This window comes from Balaenoptera musculus, chromosome 3, assembly GCF_009873245.2.
Source record: "Balaenoptera musculus isolate JJ_BM4_2016_0621 chromosome 3, mBalMus1.pri.v3, whole genome shotgun sequence".
Taxonomy (NCBI): Eukaryota; Metazoa; Chordata; class Mammalia; order Artiodactyla; family Balaenopteridae; genus Balaenoptera; species Balaenoptera musculus.
In genome coordinates this window covers 164,235,251-164,254,719 of record NC_045787.1, presented here as the reverse complement: position 1 = coordinate 164,254,719, position 19,469 = coordinate 164,235,251, and the positions used below count along the sequence as shown (strand labels likewise).

The 19,469-nt window shown below is 53.4% G+C and overlaps 2 protein-coding genes across 5 annotated transcripts; one reads left to right on the top strand and one right to left on the bottom strand.

The window, feature by feature from the left end:
- Positions 1–5,827: 5,827 nt before the first annotated feature.
- On the top strand, positions 5,828–10,413 carry SHFL (shiftless antiviral inhibitor of ribosomal frameshifting). The gene is made up of 8 exons (XM_036849258.1): positions 5,828–6,156; positions 6,624–6,747; positions 6,936–6,985; positions 8,371–8,409; positions 8,539–8,688; positions 9,169–9,272; positions 9,402–9,556; positions 10,120–10,413. Exons 1-8 carry the CDS (start codon positions 6,136–6,138, stop codon positions 10,338–10,340), a joined length of 864 nt encoding a protein of 287 aa, XP_036705153.1. The 5' UTR covers positions 5,828–6,135; the 3' UTR covers positions 10,341–10,413.
- On the bottom strand, positions 10,376–19,340 carry ANGPTL6 (angiopoietin like 6). 4 transcript variants are annotated; one of them, XM_036849253.1, is made up of 7 exons: positions 19,258–19,330; positions 17,226–17,309; positions 13,426–14,008; positions 12,420–12,597; positions 11,676–11,863; positions 11,326–11,596; positions 10,376–10,819 (listed from the first exon to the last, which is right to left on the bottom strand). In XM_036849253.1, exons 3-7 carry the CDS (start codon positions 13,999–14,001, stop codon positions 10,629–10,631), a joined length of 1,404 nt encoding a protein of 467 aa, XP_036705148.1. In that variant the 5' UTR covers positions 14,002–14,008; positions 17,226–17,309; positions 19,258–19,330; the 3' UTR covers positions 10,376–10,628. The 4 variants fall into 4 exon arrangements, with proteins under 4 accessions (XP_036705148.1, XP_036705150.1, XP_036705151.1 ...); XM_036849255.1 differs by having other exon boundaries at positions 17,226–17,331; positions 19,258–19,298; XM_036849256.1 differs by lacking the exon at positions 17,226–17,309 and having other exon boundaries at positions 19,258–19,340.
- Between the last annotated feature and the right edge of the window lie 129 nt (positions 19,341–19,469).

The window sequence follows — 19,469 nt, the reverse complement described above, 5'->3', positions numbered from 1 at the left end:
TTCCCACAGTTAATGCCTTAGGCAAAGCAACATAACCAAGGTGGTATGGTCATAAGAATAGCTACATGCTCCTTGGAGGGTTACTATGTTTTGCATCCTCTAAATCCCATAAGAATATAATGCAAGCCACATATGTAATACTGAATTTTCTAGTCGTCACATTAAAAAGGCAAAACAAAACTAGTGAAATTAATTATAATAATTTTATTTAGCCCAGTATATCCAAAATACCATTTCAACATGAAGTCAGTACAAAAAGTCAATGACGTGTTATTTCACATAAATCTTCAAAATCCAGCGTGCGTTTGACACTGATGGCACATCTGGATTAGGACCCACCACGTTTCAAGAGCTCAAATGCCACATGTGACCAGTGGCTACCCTTTCAGACAGCCCAGTTCTAAATGGTTTATCTATATTAACTTACGGAACCTTCACAATAACTCTATTCCCATTTCAGAGATGGGGAAACTGAGGCCCAGAAAGGCAAAGAAATTGCTCAAAGAGCTAGGAATGGACTCAAATCCAGACTGTCTGGTTCCAACATGTGCCCTCTTGACCTCTATACTTCTCATCGTCAATTCCAGCTGGAAGGAGCATTGCGGTCAGCTGGCCTGAGTTCAAGTCCTGACTGTGCCACCTATAAGCCAGGTGCCTGCATGATTTGCTTAATTGCTCTGAAATTCAGATTCTTCATCTGAAAAAGGGACACTGGCACCTACCCAGAAGGCTGAGGGATGACTTGATAGCCTAAAGCTGGGAGGACACCCCACAGAGAGCCTGGCGCCCAGCTGGCCCCTGGATACACTCAGGCTCTTTTAGCCGCTGCAATTTCTCCACTCACCAAATTCATTTGAGCAGAGTCCCAAACAAGCTACCCAACTTTTGCACATAATGCATTCTTGGAAACGTGTTTGAATGTGACTTCGCAAAACTTGAACAATAGATTTCTGTGCTGTAAAGGACATTCCATTTACTAAGGACTGCACAAATTATGAAATCCCAAATTACTTCTCACCTCTTAGGTGTCATTGTCAAAGATAGATATCCAGGGTTTCGTACATGTTATTTTAAAAAGTAATTGGATTTGTCTTATTGTGTATTTTCTTGGTTCTCATTACAAAAGTTATGGATGCTTGTTGCAAAAAAAAAACCCCAAAAATTCGATTGCTAGAGAAATATGTCATGTGGAAAGTAGAGGTGGTGTGGAGATCCACATGCAGAAATGCACACAAATGGTTTGTGTGTGTGCCCAGGAAGGGTCAGCGAGGCCCCAGCTGTCAAAGCATCAGAATACGGAAGTTGAAAGAGACAATTAAAATAGCACACAATCTTCTGAAATTTCATGCGTGCGTGCACACACACAGGAATAATGAACTACGAGGATGAAAAATTTTTTTCTGTTATTAATAATAAAAAACAAATACTGATCAACCATGCTAGAGAAAAGATAAATTATCTTTGTATTCTCTCTATAGAAAATATTACAAATCATTGTCATATGAAGAGTCAGTTAAAGAGTACGTAGCCATAGGACTTCCCTAGTGGCGCAGTGGTTAAGAATCCGCCTGCCAATGCAGGGGACACGGGTTCAAGCCCTGGTCTGGGAAGATCCCACATGCCACGGAGCAACTAAGCCCGTGCGCCACAGCTACTGAGCCTGTGCTCTAGAGCCCACGTGCCACAACTACTGAAGCCCGCGCACCTAGAGCCCGTGCTCCTCAACAAGAGAAGCCACCGCAGTGAGAAGCCTGCGCACCGCAACAAAGAGTAGCCCCCGCTCACCGCAACTAAAGAAATCCCGCGCGCAGCAACAAAGACCCAACGCAGCCAAAAATAAAAAATATAAATAAATAAATGTATATAAAAAAAGAGTACATAGACATAAAATGTGGGAAAAAAGTTTGGAGAGGCATGTCTGATAGCTAATTAATAAAAATATTTTGTTATTAAAAAAAAAATAGCACACAATGCTTTAGTAGGTGTTGCCGACTTGCCCTCTCCAAAGGTTCTACCAAGGGATGCCCTTTCCAACCAACAGTTTGGAGATTTCCCATTTCCCAACATCTCCAATTCTGGGCATCCCCAAATTTCTTCATTTGGTTAAACTGAGGGGGGACTTCCCTGGCGGTCCAGTGGTTAAGACTCCTCGCTTCCACTGTAGGTGGCACGGGTTCTATCCCTAGTCAGGAAATTAAGATCCTGCATGCCACGCAGCATGGTCTAATTAATTAATTAATTAATTAATTAATTAAACTGAGGGGGAAATTGACTAGGTTGCAAAAAGTACACACATGCTCCAGTCGGGTCCATTTCCTCCACAATTAAACCTATGGTCACCCAGCATACGCCTCAAAAGGTTCAACTGAAGGTCAGGATTTGCTGCTTTGGGCATGAGCTTCCCCTCCCTCCACTCTCCCCCCCTGCTCGCTAAGCCGGAGCCATGGTGGCCTATAGATTTCTGCAATAGACCCTGCCCCTTCCCACCTCAGGGCCTTTGCCCTTGCTGCTCTTTCTACCCTGCACCTCTTCACCTAGCTAGTTCCTATTCATCCTTTGGAGGGCCCCCCTTGAGCAGGTTCTTGAACCTGTCTTCCCTTTTGTAATAATATTACCCCCCTTATAGGATTGCTATGAGGATCAAATGAGATACATAGTTCAAAACACTTGACACAGTGTTTTAGAAAGTGTTAAGATTTCAGTTCATTGGGATTTCTCTGGAGGTCCAGTGTTTAGCACTCAGAGCTTTCCTGCCCTGACCCACAGTTCAATCCCTGGTCAGGGAACTAAGATCCTTCAAGCCACGTGGAGCGGTAAAAAAAAAAAATTCAGTTCAAGAGGCACCTCCTCCATGAAGCCCTCCCTGACCACCCTACCCAGTTCAGGGTCCCATGTGTTATCCTTTCTCATGGATCTCTCAATTTCTCTTTTTTGGTACATATCATAAATGTAATTAAATAACTACTTGTGATATCATCCGCTTCATGTTTCTCTTTCCCATTAAGACCATGACTCCGGAAGGGCAGAAATGGTGCCAGACACCACGCCTGCCGGATAGGAGGCACCTGATGCATGTCTGTCAAATTAATGAATGGATGGATCAAATGGGCTCCATCTTTGACTCAATTATACTAAAGTGTCAGAGGCTACACTTCTTATCACTGTTATCAGCACATCCATTTTCTCCCTTTCCACACCTTTTTATAAAGACAAAGGATAAAATGCAGAAATGTTCACACCACTCACTGTACAGCCAAGCTACATCTGGCCAGACAGACTAAGATGGCCACAAAGCTCAAACAGAACTGTTGGTGGGTAGGTAGCGCCCCCATGTGTTCGCTGGGAATGTTTTTCTGATCACCTACAAATGCCAAAATTCAATACTCAGGTTGTATCTTTATTTGTCCTTCTGAATTGACTCTCACCCTTCTCTCCCTGCTCTGTGCCCAAACAGGCTAACTGCATGACTGGCTCCCTTACCTTCCTTGCCTGCTGGTGCAGCCAGTGAGAGGCTCCAGCAGGAGATGGGAGGGGAGGAGGGGAGAGAGGGCAGGGTCTTTATTCCCCTCTCCCTAAACATGGTCTGGATCTAGTGACTCAATTTTAACGCACAGGATGTGGCGGCAGAAGTGATGCTACGTGACTTTCAAGGTGAGGTCTCGAAAGTATACAATTTCCACCTGGCTTTCCTTCTCTTGGGTTGCTTGCTCTGTGGAGGCCAGCTGCCAGGTTGGGAGTATCAAGCTCAAGCAGCCCAAGTAGGGAGGAATTGAGGCATCCTGCCAACAATCGGCACCCACCTGCTGGTCATGTCAGTGAGCCATCACAGAAGCAAGATCCTCCAGCCCCAGTCAAACTCTCAGCTGGCTGCAGCCCCAGTCAACATCTTGACTACAACCTTATGGAAACCCTGAGCCAGAAAGCTCAGTAAAGCCATTCGTGGATTCCTGACCCACAAAAACTATATGAACTGGTAAGTGTTTATTGTTTTAAGCCATTACATTTGGGGATAATTTGTTATGCAGCAATAGAGAACTACAACACCTGGTAACAAGAGTCCCAGGCTCCCACCTCTAGCTGGAACTCTCTTCTCCCACATCCTTCAGGTCTCCACTCAGATGTTACTTCCTGCAGGCTTCCCTAAACTCCCTTTACCCATCCCCCTGCCCCAGTTCATTTTTCATCCCGGCATGTAGTCTCTCCTATCCTATTACATATTTGTTTCTTGTCTGTCTCCCCCACTAGAATGCTAGCTTTATGTGGGCAGGGATCTTTGCTTTCTTTGATGCTGGGTCCACAGTGGAACAGTGCCTGGCACAGAGTAAGCTCTCACTGTGGTGGCCATTAGGATGAGAATCTAGCAGACCTGAGTTGTATGGGGGCTGGATCAGACTCCCACCTGTTTCCTGCCTGCTCTGTGCCCACCCTGACCAAGGGGTGGGACGTAGCTGTGACCTCCCCCTCCACTGGGTAAGTAGAAATTGGCAACTATACTGGGAGAGCCCCTCCACGCCTCCCCACTTCCCTCAGGATAAAATCCCAGGTCCTCTGTGCTGCCTCTACCGCCCCTTCCCTGCCTGAAATCCCACCACTCAGCACAAAGAACCATGAACTGTTTACATGCACCCCAGGGAGGGGTGCATAGACCCCACAAACAAAACTTTGGGGTTCAGGTAGAAAACATTAGAACATTTTTTAAATCTTTTTTTTAAGTTTGCTAAGGAATATCATTATGTAATAAATGCATTATTATAAAGTGATCTACAGAATCTCTTAGTATAACCGTATTTGTATATAATTTATAAACAAATATCCCTCTGGGGGTTGAGCTTCAACATTTTTACTGATAGAGGTGCATGTTGAAAAACAGTTTTGGGAGTCATTTATCCTAATGCAATTTTGCCACCCCCAGAGGACATTTGGCAACGTCTGGAGACATTTTCAGTTGTCACGACTGGGGCAGGGGTGCCACTGGCATCTAGTGGGTTGAGGCCAGTTATGCTGCTAAACATCCTACGATGCACACGGCAGGCCCCCACCGCGAAGAACCATCCAGCCCAAAATGCCAGTATTGCTGAGGCTGAGAAGCCCTGGCCTAAAGCGCTAGACTCCCTTGATTCTGGGGTTTTTGCACGGCTAGCTGCTTCTTTCCCCCACTCCGTTCGTCACCTGCTGAGACTTCACACTTCCAGGACTCCTCCAAGAAGCCATTTCTGATGCGGCCAGGCTGGGCCAGAGCCCCTCCCCCCCTTGCTAGGTTAAAATTGTCCTGGCCCCCCGGGGTTCTCAACCTTCCGTTTTACAGTGCAAATTCCCTGGAACCCCTAGACAGCCCGATTCTGCAGGACGGCTAGGGACCAGGAATCAGTATTTTTAGCAAGCACTTCCTCCTTCCCCGCCAACTGCCTGCCCCTTCATATTTTGCACATAGTAGGTGGCCCAGGGACTAGCTGAATGTCTACAGCATGCCAGGCGCTACTAAGTGCTCTACCCGGGGACTCGAATCCTGGCACACGCACGCGCGCGGGCACACACACACAAACCCACACCCCAGGATGTAGCCACTATCATCATCCCCATCTTACAGAGGAGTAAACTAAGGTTCAGAGAGGGGACGTGGCGAGGTATGAGGCTCAAAGTGAGAAAGGGGTCCAGGTCCTAATTAGCGCCTGATTCCTGGGGGAGGGGAGGGCACGGGAGGGGAAGGGACAGAGCGATGGACTGGGGGAGCGCGAGCTAGCGGGGGCCGGGAGACACACCGCGGCCTTCAGATGCGGCCCCGCCCCCACGAGGGACGTGAAGACGCGGACCCCGCGCAGCGTGGGGACATGTGACCGACTGCAGAGGCCGCGCCGCCTCCCCCGCCCGAGATCTGCGCGCTCCGCCGCAGGGTGCAGATCGGGGGCGCCCGCCTGGGTTTGGGGCGCAAGAGCAGAGGTGGAGCCAGGGCGGAGCCAGCGCGCCCCGTCCCCCCCCTTTCCAATCGAAAGCGAAACGGAGGGCTGGAAAGGAAGGGCGGAGCCGGCCTGGAGGCCCCGCCCCCTGCCCTGAGAGGCAGCTGGACAGACGGGCGCGCCCAGGTAGGGGGGCGCTGAGCGCCCAGTGCGGACCCTCGCGGGGACCTGCGCCGCCACCATGTCTCAGGAAGGTGTGGAGGTAGGAGAAGGCTACAACTGGGCCGGGGGCCCGCGAGAGCTGCTGGGGAGGAGCCGGGGGCGCGGAGGGGGCTTCGCAGTTCCTGGGGACTCCATCCGAAACCTAGACCTTCCCCCAGGCTGGCACTCGTCCCCTTCAGAAAGGAGAGTGACCGCCACATGCCCCAGAGCGAAATGCGGCCTCCTTGAGGAGAAGCGGGGGCTGCTGGGTCAAGGGTCAGAGGCCAGGGGTTACCTGGCCGGCCTCCTCCTTTAGCCTGGGACGTGCGCCTTAGTCCGCTCCCTCCCCCAGTGCCCTGTGGGGACTTTGGCTTTTTCCAGGAAATGCAGTAGAGGGATTGGGGGTGGGGGGTGCGGAGGCTAAAACCAAGGGTCAAGTTCAGGCCGTGAAAAAAGGATGCCTAGGGATGGGGGAGGGGCGATCGCGCCTCTCCTTCTTCCATCTGAGCCCCTCTCTCCCAATCCCAGCTGGAGAAGAGCGTCCGGCGCCTCCGGGAGAAGTTTCATGGGAAGGTATCCTCCAAGAAGGCGGGGACTCTGATGAGGAAATTTGGCAGCGACCATACCGGAGTGGGGCGCTCCATCGTGTACGGTGAGCAGGCGGGGGTCCTGCCTGCAGGGGGTTCCGCTGGGGGGCGGGGAGGGGATGTGGTCTCTGCTGAGGGTAGGAAGAGGCAATGAGATCATCTCTTTGGGGGATGGTCTGTATCGGGGTTCGGGCCCTGAAACTCCCACAAGATCTTTCAAAGGCCTTTCACTTACACTTACTCTCCCCACCAGGGGTAAAGCAGAAAGATGGACAGGAACTGAGTAATGACCTGGATGCCCAGGTAAACTGCCCCCTCCCCTCAAAGGATGTGGTAAGGGGAGGGAGAACAGAAGGGTCAGGCTCATCCATGGCAAGCCCCATCTGTGCCTTGTCAGTCCACAACTCGTGGTCTAGCCTCATTCACTTATGCACCTCTCAGTCGTGTATCTGGCCAGGGAGCCTGCAAACAGTAGATGCTCATTACATGCTGACTGTATTAAATGGAAGAGAGAGACAAGAAACTAAGCAGTGAAACGAATCAGGATTGTCATTATAGAGGAGCCAAAGAGATCAGGGAAAGCTTCCTGGAGGAGGTGGTACCAAGTTCTTCAAGACTAAGGAGGAGTGATCTCTGGGAAGGGGAGCGGTTGGAGAGGGTCTTCCTGGAAGAGGGGGTGGCATGACAAAAGGAACACACAGACAGGCTGGGATGAGCAGGAGATCAGAGAGGAGAGAGGGAGGGGCAGGGGAGCCCATGTGAATGAATGAATGAATGAATGAATGAAAGGCTTCGCATGGCCACTTTGCCCCTTAGATGGCTTTGGTGGCTGGTGTACTGGTTGGCGTGCCTGAAAGACCCAGCACAGGGTTGTTAAAGAGTATAATAAAATTCGTATTATACCCTTAACATTTATATATTTACAGTTATACATATAATGAGTATGATAAAAATAGCAAAGAGTATCATTGATTGAGCACTTCCCCTGCGGCAGGACTCCAGGAATTTTACCTGTTGACTTATTTCATTGCCACAGGTCCTGTGAGACAGGTCCTATTACTTATCATGTTCATTTTACAGATGAGGAAACTGAGACACAGGGTGATGAAGTCACTCACCAGGTTCATGCTGAATGCACGTGGCAGCTGGGATTTGAACCCAGGCCACCAAGAGTCAGAACCTGGGCTCTTAGATGTCCCTCATTAGGAGGAGTGGCTTGGCCACACCCCCACAGCTGGAAGTGATGAAGCCAGGGTTTCAACCTGCATCTATCTGAATCCAGAGCTCAAGCACTTAACCTAAAGCAGCATGGCCTCAAAGAGGTGACCTGTCACAGTGCCAGCAAGTGTGTAGCATTCATTGGCAGGAAGGGAGCATGGGGTCCAGCCTGTTCTGCCATGCTCACTCAGGATAATCTCAGGCAAGCCCTCTCCCGGCTCTGGGCCTCAGTTTCCCCGTCTGAGCAATGGGGATGACAGGTGTGCCTACCTCCCAGGGTTGCTATAAGGACAACTGAGGTCACACGTCCTGCCCTCAGGAAGTGTATGCTGCTCAATCAACTCCTCCTGAGTTAGGGACACTCTACTCTTATATGGGGCCAGAACCCTGCCTCCCCGTGCAGAAGCCCCGCCCCCAGAAAAGAGGCGTGAACCACATCTCCAGTTTCTGCCCCTGGTGTTTCCACCCAGGACCCCCCAGAGGACATGAAGCAGGACCGGGACATCCAGGTGAGTCCAGGATGTGGGACAGGGAGGTAAGCAGGGAGGACATCCATGGGGGTGTTCATAGGTGAGGAGGAGGGACACCGTAGGGGCAGGAAGGGGAGAAGAGGGCTGACCACCCTCTCCATTCTGCAGGCGGTGGCGACCTCGCTCCTGCCACTAACAGAAGCCAACCTACGCATGTTCCAACGTGCCCAGGAAGACCTCATCCCTGCTGTAGACCGGCAGTTCGCCTGCTCCTCCTGTGACCATGTCTGGTGGCGCCGCGTGCCCCAGCGGAAGGAGGTGATAACCCAACCTCTGACCTTGGTTCTGTCCCGGCTCCACTCCGAAGCCCCACTCTTAGTGTCCAAACCTCTGACCCAAGAACATCAGCCTCTGAGAGCCCAGCCCCGGACCTGCAACCTCAGAGATCAACCCCAATCTCAGACCCTAACCCCAACCCACTGAGCTGGACTTTTCAACTTGACATTCAACTTGAGAAGCTCAACTCTTATCCCGGAGCCTGACCTCTGACTACACAGTTTGACAGCTACCACAGAAATCAAACCTGACCCCCAAACCACAACCCCAAATCTGGCTTCTGAACCCCCTGACCAGTGGTATGCTTCTGGTAAATGCCTAATAACCGGCTCTCGTGGGGCGGAGGCACCCCCAGATTTACAGTGTTTGCCAATTTCCATAGTGTAAATCTCGCTCTGGCTAACACCAGGCTATCACTGCTCACCTCTGACAGCAAGCCTGCTCCTGTCTCCGCACCCCCAGGTGTCCAGATGCAGGAAATGCCGGAAGCGCTACGAGCCGGTGCCCAGTGAAAAGATGTGGGGCGTGGCTGAGTTCCACTGTCCGAAATGTCGGCACAACTTCCGGTGAGGGCGCTGACCCCACCCCGACCCCCCATCCTCGGCCCTGCCCCACCCCAGCCCTAACCCCTCCCTGCCCTGGCCCCACCCTGGCCCAGCTGGCCCTTGGACCCTCACGGCCCTGCCCGCCCCCAGGGGCTGGGCACAGATGGGGTCCCGGTCCCCCTGCTACGGGTGCGGCTTCCCCGTGTATCCGACACGGATCCTCCCTCCACGCTGGGACCGGGACACAGATCGCCGCAGCACCCACACCCACTCCTGCTCCGCTGAGGACTGCTACAATCGGCGAGGTGAGGGCCTGGCGCGTCCCCATGGCCTACCCCCCCATTCCGGGCAGTCTACTTGGCCTTGACTGACTCCTGGGACATACACCTCTGAGGCTTTAAGAACCAAGGTCTCTGCCTGCTTCTTCCACACACCTCCTAAGGCCTCAGTCCTGGAGGCCTTTTCATCTCCCACTGCAACGGCCCCTCCTTCCACATCTTCCACGGTCCTCCAGCCTCCTTACCTCCAGGTCACTCAGGACCCCTGCCCCTCCTAACACCCACCTCCCATGGCGTCATCTACCTTCCATGTTTCCTTGCATAAAGTTCTGTGGTTTCACTCTGGTGGCCCACACCCCAGTGTCCTGTGGACTCTGCCCCTGTGGTCTCTGTGTTCTTGGCTCCTGTTGTGTCCTCTGTAGTCTCGGGTGACGCCCATGTCCCTGGGTCTCCTGTGGCTTCAACACCTGTTACTTTCACCTCTGAATTTCCTGTAGCTCTGGCCCCAGAGCCTGTGGCCTCAGCCCCTCCCCTCCCCAGAGCTCCCCATGGCCTCAAGCCCCAGGACCTCAGAACCTCTCCCTCCCCAGAGCCCCACGTGCCTGGGACGTCCTGCGCACACCCCAAGAGTCGGAAGCAGAACCACCTGCCCAAAGTCCTGCACCCCAGCAACCTCCACATCAGCAGTGGCTCCACTGTGGCCACCTGCCTGAGCCAGGGGGGACTCCTGGAAGACCTGGACAACCTCATTCTGGAGGACCTGAAGGAGGAGGAGGAAGAGGAGGAGGAGGAGGGCGGGCACGGGGAGTGACCCCTGCCAGGTGCAGATGCAAACCAGACACGGTCTGTGGAAATTTTGTGTTGCTATAAAATATGAGCTCAAACGGAGATCTAAATGCCCTTGGGGAGCCGTCTGGGTCCAAGATATTGGCAGGGGGATTCCTGGGTGCTGTTTTCAGGGTCCTGGGGAGCAGATCCACAACGAGAAGAGGTCTGTGGGACACAGCCCACACTGAGTCACAAAGGAGGTGTGGCCAGGACAACTTGGGCTCCTGCTGACACACATCCCCTGTGACCTGGGGGACAGACGAACAGATGGTCACAGCCTCAGGGGCCTGATCAGCATGGCAGCCTTCTTGAGAGAGTAAGCCCCACCACGAAACTCGGCCCAGTAAACGCCATCCTGGTAACGGCTACGGTAGTGGCCACCACGATGCCACACACCATTGAGGTTGGAGTGGGCACAGGCATGGTACCACCAGCCTCCCCGCTGGTACAGGGCGCAGTTACCTGAGGGAAGAGAGAATCCACGTCTTCTCACCAGAATAAAAGCCTCTACCAGCACCTCACTAGTACAAGGCTTTTGCCAGGCATCCTCTGTCCCCGTACTTTGTTCAGAGTAATAGCCTTAATTCCTTCCTTATCCCCTTACCAAAGTACAAGTCACTTTTTCTCCACCCTTTCTGCAAACTAGGAGTTTTACCTCTCATTCCTTTATCAGGGAAAACAACCTTCTCTACTTCCTTTCTAGAATAAGAGTCCTAGCTCTCATAGCTCCCCCTATTCCCCCCACCCCCCCACCACCTTTCACAAAGGCAGGAGTCCTGACTCTTACTGCCTCATCAGAGAATGAATCTGGACTCCACACCCCCTCACCAGAATAAGAGTCCTGTCCTCCACTCTCTTGTTTATCCTGATCCTTACCAGAGGGAAGTCTTACCCCACCCCCTTTCATTTCCGCACTAACAGTCTCCTACTCCCTCCCCCACCCCACCACCAGAATAAGGGCTCTTTACCAGAATAGGAGTCTCGGTCCCTATCCACGGTGCTGAAAGGCTTGTCATTGTGCCAGGATAGAGAGTCTCCAGCATCTCCATGGTAATGGCCAAGCCGTAGGCGGTAGTGGTCACTCTCAGGCTCCAGGGAAAAACCATCATAGTGGGCACGTGCCCCGCGGCCTCCCCAGTCCTCGAGGAGCACCAGTAGCTCATGGTCCCCATGGCTGGTCAGCTGATGCACAGGTTCAAGGCCCAGCCAGTATTCCCCATCAGGCTGCCCAAAGCCCGTCTGGCAGGGCAGGAAAGTCAGGGAGTCAGAAGCAGGTCCCCTTACCCTGCCCAGCCTTGCCCCACCCACCCGTGCCCACCTTGTAGTGCTGCCAGGTAGTGAAGAAGTTGACGGAGCCATCTTGCCGCCTCTGGATCACGGTCCAGCCTCCACCCTCCAGCTGTTGCTCACACCACGCTGACATCACATGCCGGCCCACTCGTAGCTCATACACTCCGCTCCGTCCATGGCCTGCCTGGCGGGCCTCTGCACAGTCCCGCCATGGGCCTACGGGCACAGGGATATGGGACAGGCACAACCTGGACCAGTCAACCCTTTACTAGAGTAAGAGTCCTGATTCTCACTGGTCCCCTTACCAGAACAGTCGAACTGCCTCTCCTATCCCCTCTCCAGAATAAGAGCCCCAATACCCCTTTTCTTACCTAAATAAGACTCTAAGTCATTCTTCTCTCACTAGAGCAAATGTGGAGCCTGGGATTCTTAAATTCTCCTTCTGTGGTCTTCTCATCAGAATAGAGGTCTTAAACATGGCCCTCTGAATTCCCTCAAATTCTCACCAAAGTAGCAGTCCTGAATCCCCTGCCCTCTTGTCAAAGTAAGAGTACCTCTCCTATTTTCACACCATAGTAAGAATTTTGGTCTTTATCAAAGTTAAGAGCCATATCTCCCTGTTCCATTATCAGAATAAAAGCATCATTTCCTCCAGTCCCCCCAGCATGAGAGGAATCTGGCATTAAAGTCTTGACTCATATTTCCCTCTATTCATGCTGCACTGGGAATCTCCTGGCTCCTCACACCCCCAACAGCCCTGCCCTTGTCTTACCTGCTGGCTTGGTAGGGACAGCAGGGTTCCCCGAGGGCACAGGGGAGGCCAAGGGCCCCTGCTGTCTCAGGGTCTGGTCTCGCTGGGATTCTGGGGCTGAGTTCAGCCTCCTGCTGGTGTCATTGGTGCCACCTACCAGACTGACTGGAACCACAGGCACCAGGGGTGGTGGCAGGACCTGGGGTAACCGAGAGAGTTAGATGTGATCGCACTAACCCTTAGCCCAGGACGCTCTGGGCTCGTAAATCTCCTAGCACCCAGATGGGAAGATCAAGCAGGGGCGTGTATTGATCCTCCCAAGCCTAACTCTAGTAGTCAAGAAGAGACAGAGCTGGGCTTAAACTCCTGCTCTGGTGTTAATGGCTTAACCGATCTGTGCCTCCAAACTTTTCTGTGAAGTTGGGATAATATGAGTACATCCAATATTGAGTATTAACTTACTGAATCCTCCCGACAACCCTGTAAGTTAGGTACTGTCACAAAGCAACAATCGCTTATTCAAAACCTAAGGCGAGACATAGTCCAGAATTTAGAATAATATAGCACGAGTTAGAAAGAGTCATACAGGGTCTACCTTTATATTACCTAACACCCCCAACGAGGTCTTTGGTCTTTATCCACATATTAATAATATGCTTGATTATAGGGTCCGATGAGTATTCATATTAGGTAGATAAGTAAAGACTTTAAGTAGCTACCAGTTGCGTTTTGACCCAAATGAGTTACTGGGAAAGAGGTAGGGGTCCGTTTTTGGAGCTTTTTGTATTTCTGAACTGAGAATCATGGGGTTGGGACTTCCCTGGCGGTCCAGTGGTTAAGATTCGGTGCTTCCACTGCAGGGGGCACGGGTTCCATCCCTGGTCGGGGAACGAAGATCCCGCATGCCCCGCAGCGCGGCCAAAAAAAAAAAAAAAAAAAAAGGGCATGGGGTTTCAGGAGGCCCATCTACGGAAGAGGCTCGCAAGAAGTGGCTGCTATTTGGGGAGGGGGATAGTTTCAGAGTTACCTGCTGCTGCCCGCCCGCACTCCCCGGGCACAGGCGTTCCAGGCGGGAGATGAGGCCACTCTGCTGGCTGACCAGCTGTGCCAGCTCGCGGAACTTGACGTCCAGCTGGTGGAAGCGGGCGGCGGCGCGCTGCGCCTCGGCCGAGGCGTTCAGCACGCGCTCCCCAAGCAGCGCCAGCGCGGCGGCAGGCTCCGCCCCCAGGCCTAGCCCCGCCCCCGGGCCCGCCTCGTGCTGCAGCTGCGCGCGCAGCTGTCCCAGGCGCGCGCTCAGGCCACGGCTCTCCTTGCGCAGCGCACGCACCTCGCCGGCTACAGCGCCGTCGGCCGTCGCCAGCCGCTGAAGTTCGCGCAGCAGCTCCTCGTGACGGCCCACTCGCACGCGCAGCGCCGCCACATCGCTGGCGTTCACGGCCTCCGGAGTCGGGCGCGGAGCCGCCGGCCCGCTCCAGCACACGGCGCCTGTGAACTTCTGCGGGGGCAGCACGAAGGTGTAGGTGCAGCGCGGGGCGGCTGCGCGCGCCCACCAAGCGTCCAGCAAGAGCAGCAGCTGCATCGTGAGCAGCCCGGGTGCCGACATGGCGGACCTGCAGGCAGAGGATGAACGGGAAGGAGGGGGCCCCGGAACCCAGGCTCGACCCCCTACTCTCAAGCTGGGCCAAACCTATCTGGTCCCTCGCGGGAATGCACATGTGTACAGCTGCGTGGATCAGGGTCCACACACGCCCGCCTCCATCCCTTTCCCTGCCCCGAGGCTGGAGATACTACAATAGAATCCAGCTCTGGCCTTGCCACTGAGTTCCAGGCGCCCTGCGGGTCAGTATGTCTCGTCCATTCATTCAGCAAGCATTCCCTGAGTGCTTACTGTGTGCTGGCCTCAGTTCTACGCGCTGGGAATACAGTTGGGAACAAAACACAAAAATCCCTGCCCTGGTGAGCAAGGACCAAATAAACTTAGAATTAATAGAGTGTATTAGACAGCCCTAGGTACTAAAGATAACAGTAAAAGACAGAGGCGAATTCCCTGGGTGTCCAGTGGTTAAGACTCCCGGTTTCCATTGCAAGGGGCCTGGGTTCCATCCCTAGTCTGGGAACTAAGATCCCGCAACCTGCACGGCGCGACCAAAGAAGCAAACAACAACTACAAAAAAAACCCAGTAAAAGACAGAGATATGGGGATATGTGCAGGGGCAATTTGAGAGGAGGGAAGACCTGGAAGAGGTGACAGTTTTGAACAAAGACCTGAAAGAGGTGAGGGAGGAAACCATGGGGGAATCTGGGAGAAAAGAGGTCCCTGGCAGGGGGAACAGAAAGTGCAAAGGCCCTGAGGTTGGACCATGCCTGATGTATTAAAGGAACCTGGAGGAGACTGGAGCAGAAGCCATGGGAAAACAGGTGGGAGGGGGTGAGGGGAGATGAGGGGAAAGTCTCACTAACTCAGTCTAGTAGCGGACACCCTATTTCCCACGTCCTCAGACCAAAACTCCAGAGTCATCCATGTTGCTTCATGGCAGATGGAGCCCATCAGCCAGGCCTATCAGCTCTTGTGTTTAGACCCTGAATTCCTCCACATTCCGCCCCCCCCCATTCTCACTCCCTCCCATGATCCCAGCTCAAGACACCATCTGGACTTCCTTAGAGCAGCTGCCTGCCAGGTCACCAGGCTTCCATCCTCAACCTCTGCTCTGTTTCTCCCTCAGTGGCCAGAGGATACCCGTGAACACCCAAGTCAGGTCACGTCCCTCCTCCTCTGCTCAGGACCTCTGTGGCTTCCTCCTCACTCAGAGGAAAAGCCCAAGTCCTCCCCGTAGCCCACAAGGCCCTGCATGCTCTGCCCAGTCCCCTCCCTGCCCTCCCCTCCTCCCATTCACCCTCCCACCCACCGCGCTCACTCTGCTTCAGGCACCCTGGCCTGGCTGTTCCTCAAACACACAAGGGACCCTCCAGCCTCAGAGCCTTTGCACTTGCTGTTTCCGCAGCCTGGAATATTCTTCCCTGAATTTATCACAGCTCCCTGTCTCTCCTTATTCAGGTCTCAGCTCAGCTGTCTCCTCCTCAGAAGCCCTCTTTGAGGGACTTCCCTGGTGGCGCAGTGGTTAAAAATCCGCCTGCCAATGCAGCGGACACGGGTTCGATCTCTGGTCCGGGAAGATCCCACATGCCTCAGAGCAACGAACCCCGTGTGCCACAGCTACTGAGCCTGTGCTCTAGAGCCCTCGAGCCACAACTACTGAGCCCGCGTGCCACAACTACTGAAGCCCATGCGCCTGGAGCCCGTGCTCTGCAACAAAAGAAGCCACCGCAATGAGAAGCCCGCGCACCGCAACAAAGAGTAGCCCCCACTCACCGCAACTAGAGAAAGCCCGCGTGCAGCAAAGACGACCCAACACAGCCAAAAATAAACTTAAAAACAAAAAGAAGCCCTTTTTGACTACCCCATTTAGAGTTGCCCCTGCCTGGGCACGCCCTAGCACAGTCCGTCTATTTCATTTTAGCCTTTATCACTCTGCAATTGCCTTGTTTGCCATTGTTTATGATCTGAATTCCTCCACCAAAACATCAGCTCCCAGAGGCTGAGGCTGGGTTTTGTTCACTGCTCTGTCCGCAGCGCCTAAAACAGTGCCAGGTGTCACACACACCCCGCACGCAACACCCACATGCCCCGGGTCTGCCCACATGCCCCGCCCCCGCCACGTGTTCCCTGGCTCCTACAGGTGAGCTTATACAGGTGTCTTCGCTCAAGGGTGTATACTTGTGGCCACCAACCCGCGGCCCTGCAGGATCCACACACGGGCCTCCATTGTCTTCATTCCTGGGGTTCACACACTTGCAGGCTGTCTGATGGGGAAACACATCCCTCCCACGTGCACATGCCAACATTAAGAAAATGTTCCACATGTCCACATGCTGGCCCTGTCCGCGCCAAGATCCACCATATCCAAACCCACACATCCTGATGGCCACACAGGCGCATGTCCTGCAGGCTTCATTGTCACACACATTGCCTTGTTCACACACTCTACAAGCATTCCTTGAGCACCTGTTGTGTGTCAGGAGCTGTTCCAGGAGATGGGGACACAGCTGTGACCAACACAGACAAAACCCCTGCCCTCGTGGAGCAGGTTGGGAAAACAGATGGTGGCTAGGCCAGAGGTTAAGTGCTTAGTAGAAAAACAGGGAAGGGGGTGGGAGACCTGGGCTGGGGGGGCATTTTAAATAGAGGAGTCAGACCTTACTGAGAAGATGACACTTGAGTGAAGACCTGAAGGAAGAGAGAGAAAGGGAAGAGCATTCAGGCAGAGGGAACAGCAAGTGCAAAGGCCCTGAGGTGGAACCTTACTTGATATGCCCAAGGAATAGCAGGAAAGCCTGTAAGGCTGCAACAGAATGAGTAAGGGGGAGAGCAGGAGGAAGTGACGACAAGGAGGTGATGGGGGCAAAGTGTGCAGGGCCTTGTGAACCTTGAGGAGGATTTGGGGTTTTACTCTGAGTCACGTGGGAACCATGGAGGGTTCTGTGCTGGAGAAAGGCATATTCACTACTGTACTCACACCCCAAGCACTAGCTACCAAGGGCAGAGCAGGGTCCTCTCATTGCCGCCCCCTGCCCGAAGACATCAGGCCCTCCACAACAGGGGTGGACCAAACCCGTTGGAACTAGAGTGTGTGTAACATCCACTGCCTTCCAGGATCTCAGCCTGGGGTAAAGAGGAGGTCTGGGGAGTCCCCCAGCCAAGCCAAGGCCCAGGTTTCCCAACAGACAGATTCAGCCTCCACCTGCCCTCCCACCCTCCTGCGCTCTCACCTCTCACGACCAAGACCCTGAGTTCAGCAAGGCCCGCAGCAGACACAAGAAGTCCGAGGAGGAGCTGAGGGTCCAGCAGGGCCTCTGAAGTGGAGAAGGGGAGAGGCTGGTGGAAGATCAGGAGGGAGGAGGCTTGGTAACCACCCCCGGCCACCCAGAGCCTGGGACTAGAGCGGTGATGCTGAGCCCAGGAGCTCCAACTGTAAATATTTAGCATTTCCCATGTGAGAACTGAGGCAGAATTGCCAGACCCTCCTGCCCAGGCCACCAGAGCCTGATAACACAGTTCAGTGCCCTGGACGTTCCCCCTACAGCAGAGCACAGAGCGTGGGAGGCTGCAGGCCCAGGGAGGCTGGGTGGATCCCAGCCTCAGACACAGACAGGCACAGACACACACACACACACACACACACACCACAGAGAACAACAATAGCGAATATCAGCGGCACCTGCTGCCTGTCAGGCATGACTCTAAACTCTACATTTGTATCTCATTTAATCCTAGCAAACAGCTGGTTTCTGTATGTAGCCACATTTTACAGCAGAGAATGGAGCCTCAGAGAGGGTGAGCAACTTGCCTGTGGTCACACAGCCAAAGAAAGGATCGGCAATGGGATTCGGCCCAGGTAACATGGCTCCAGAACTCACACACAGGTATACCACAACAGTCACACACACACCTCTGCATGTGCACATAACAATACAGCACAAAGACACACACGGATACCCAGTGAGACATGCAAACCACTGCACAAAGCAGCAAAGATAGACACATGGAATCTGTGTGTGTGTATGTGTATGTGTGTGTGTCCGTGGATTTTCCTGGCACAGACAATTACAACAACATAACTGGAGGGAATTCCCTGGGGGTCCAGTGGTTAGGACTCAGTGCTTTCACTGCTGGGGCGCAGGTTCGATTCCTGGTCTGGGAACTAAGATCCCACAAGCAGCGTGGTGCAGTCCAAAAAAAAAAAAAAAAACGACACAACTGGAAATAGCACAGATTTGGGGAGCAACTGTGTGTTCAAAATGTGGTCACAGGACTTCCCTGGTGGCGCAGTGGTTAAGAATCCTCCTGCCAATGCAGGGGACATGGGTTCGAGCCCTGGTCCGGGAAGATCCCACATGCCACAGAGCAACTAAGCCCGTGCGCCACAACTAGTGAGCCTGTGCTCTAGAGCCCTCGAGCCACAGCTACTGATCCCATGTTCCACAACTACTGAAGCCCGCACCCCTAGAGCCTGTGCTCCTCAACAAGAGAAGCCACCGCAATGAGAAGCCCGCGCACTGCAACAAAGAGTAGCTCCCACTCGCTACAACTAGAGAACGCCTGAGTGCAGCAACGAAGACCCAACGCAGCCAAAAATTAATTAATTAATTAAAATAATAATAATAATCCGCCTGCCAATGCAGGGGACACAGGTTCGAGCCCTGGTCCAGGAAGATTCCACATGCCACAGAGCAACTAAGCCCGTGCACCACAACTACCGAGCCTGCGCTCTAGAGCCCGCGAGCCACAGCTACTCAGCCCGCGTGCCACAACTACTAAAGCCTGTGAACCTAGAGCCCGTGCTCTGCAACAAGAGTAGCCACCACAATGAGAAGCCCGCGAAACGCAACAAAGAGTAGCCCCCGCTCGCCGCAACTAGAGAAAGCCCACACGCATCAATGAAGACCCAACGCAGCCAAAAATAAATAAATTAATTTAAAAAACAAAAAAAAATAAATAAAAACAAAATGCGGTCACACACGCACACACCACGACTTAAAGGAAAATACCCCGTGGGCTGAGCGTGTCTGTATCTCTGCGTCAGGCACGTACACACCCAGGTACACGTGGTCACACACTGGCAAGCGCAGAGACGCAAACCAGGCACACGGCAAACCCCTGATACCCGCCCACAGCCCAGCGCAAGTTTCCATTTGTCTCCCACACACACTCTCACATCCTCACACAGGTCAGGTCCTGCAGGGCCGAAAACAGACAGAAGTAACCCACACAATCATGTCTCTGAGGGACAAAGTGACTCACGTAGAGCCCCCACCAGGCTAGGGTCTCCGGCTTGTAAGAAGGCCTCCCCGACTAGCAGTCTCCTCCCAGTTCCTACAGTCCTGAACTCGTAACCCGAGTGGCCTCCCTGGCTGAAGGAGGAAATGGTCGTCCCAGATCTGAGAGAAGCTGCCAGGCTGGGCTCCCGGCCTGGGCTGGCGCCCCCCCCCCACGCTGGGCCCCCTCCAGCTTCC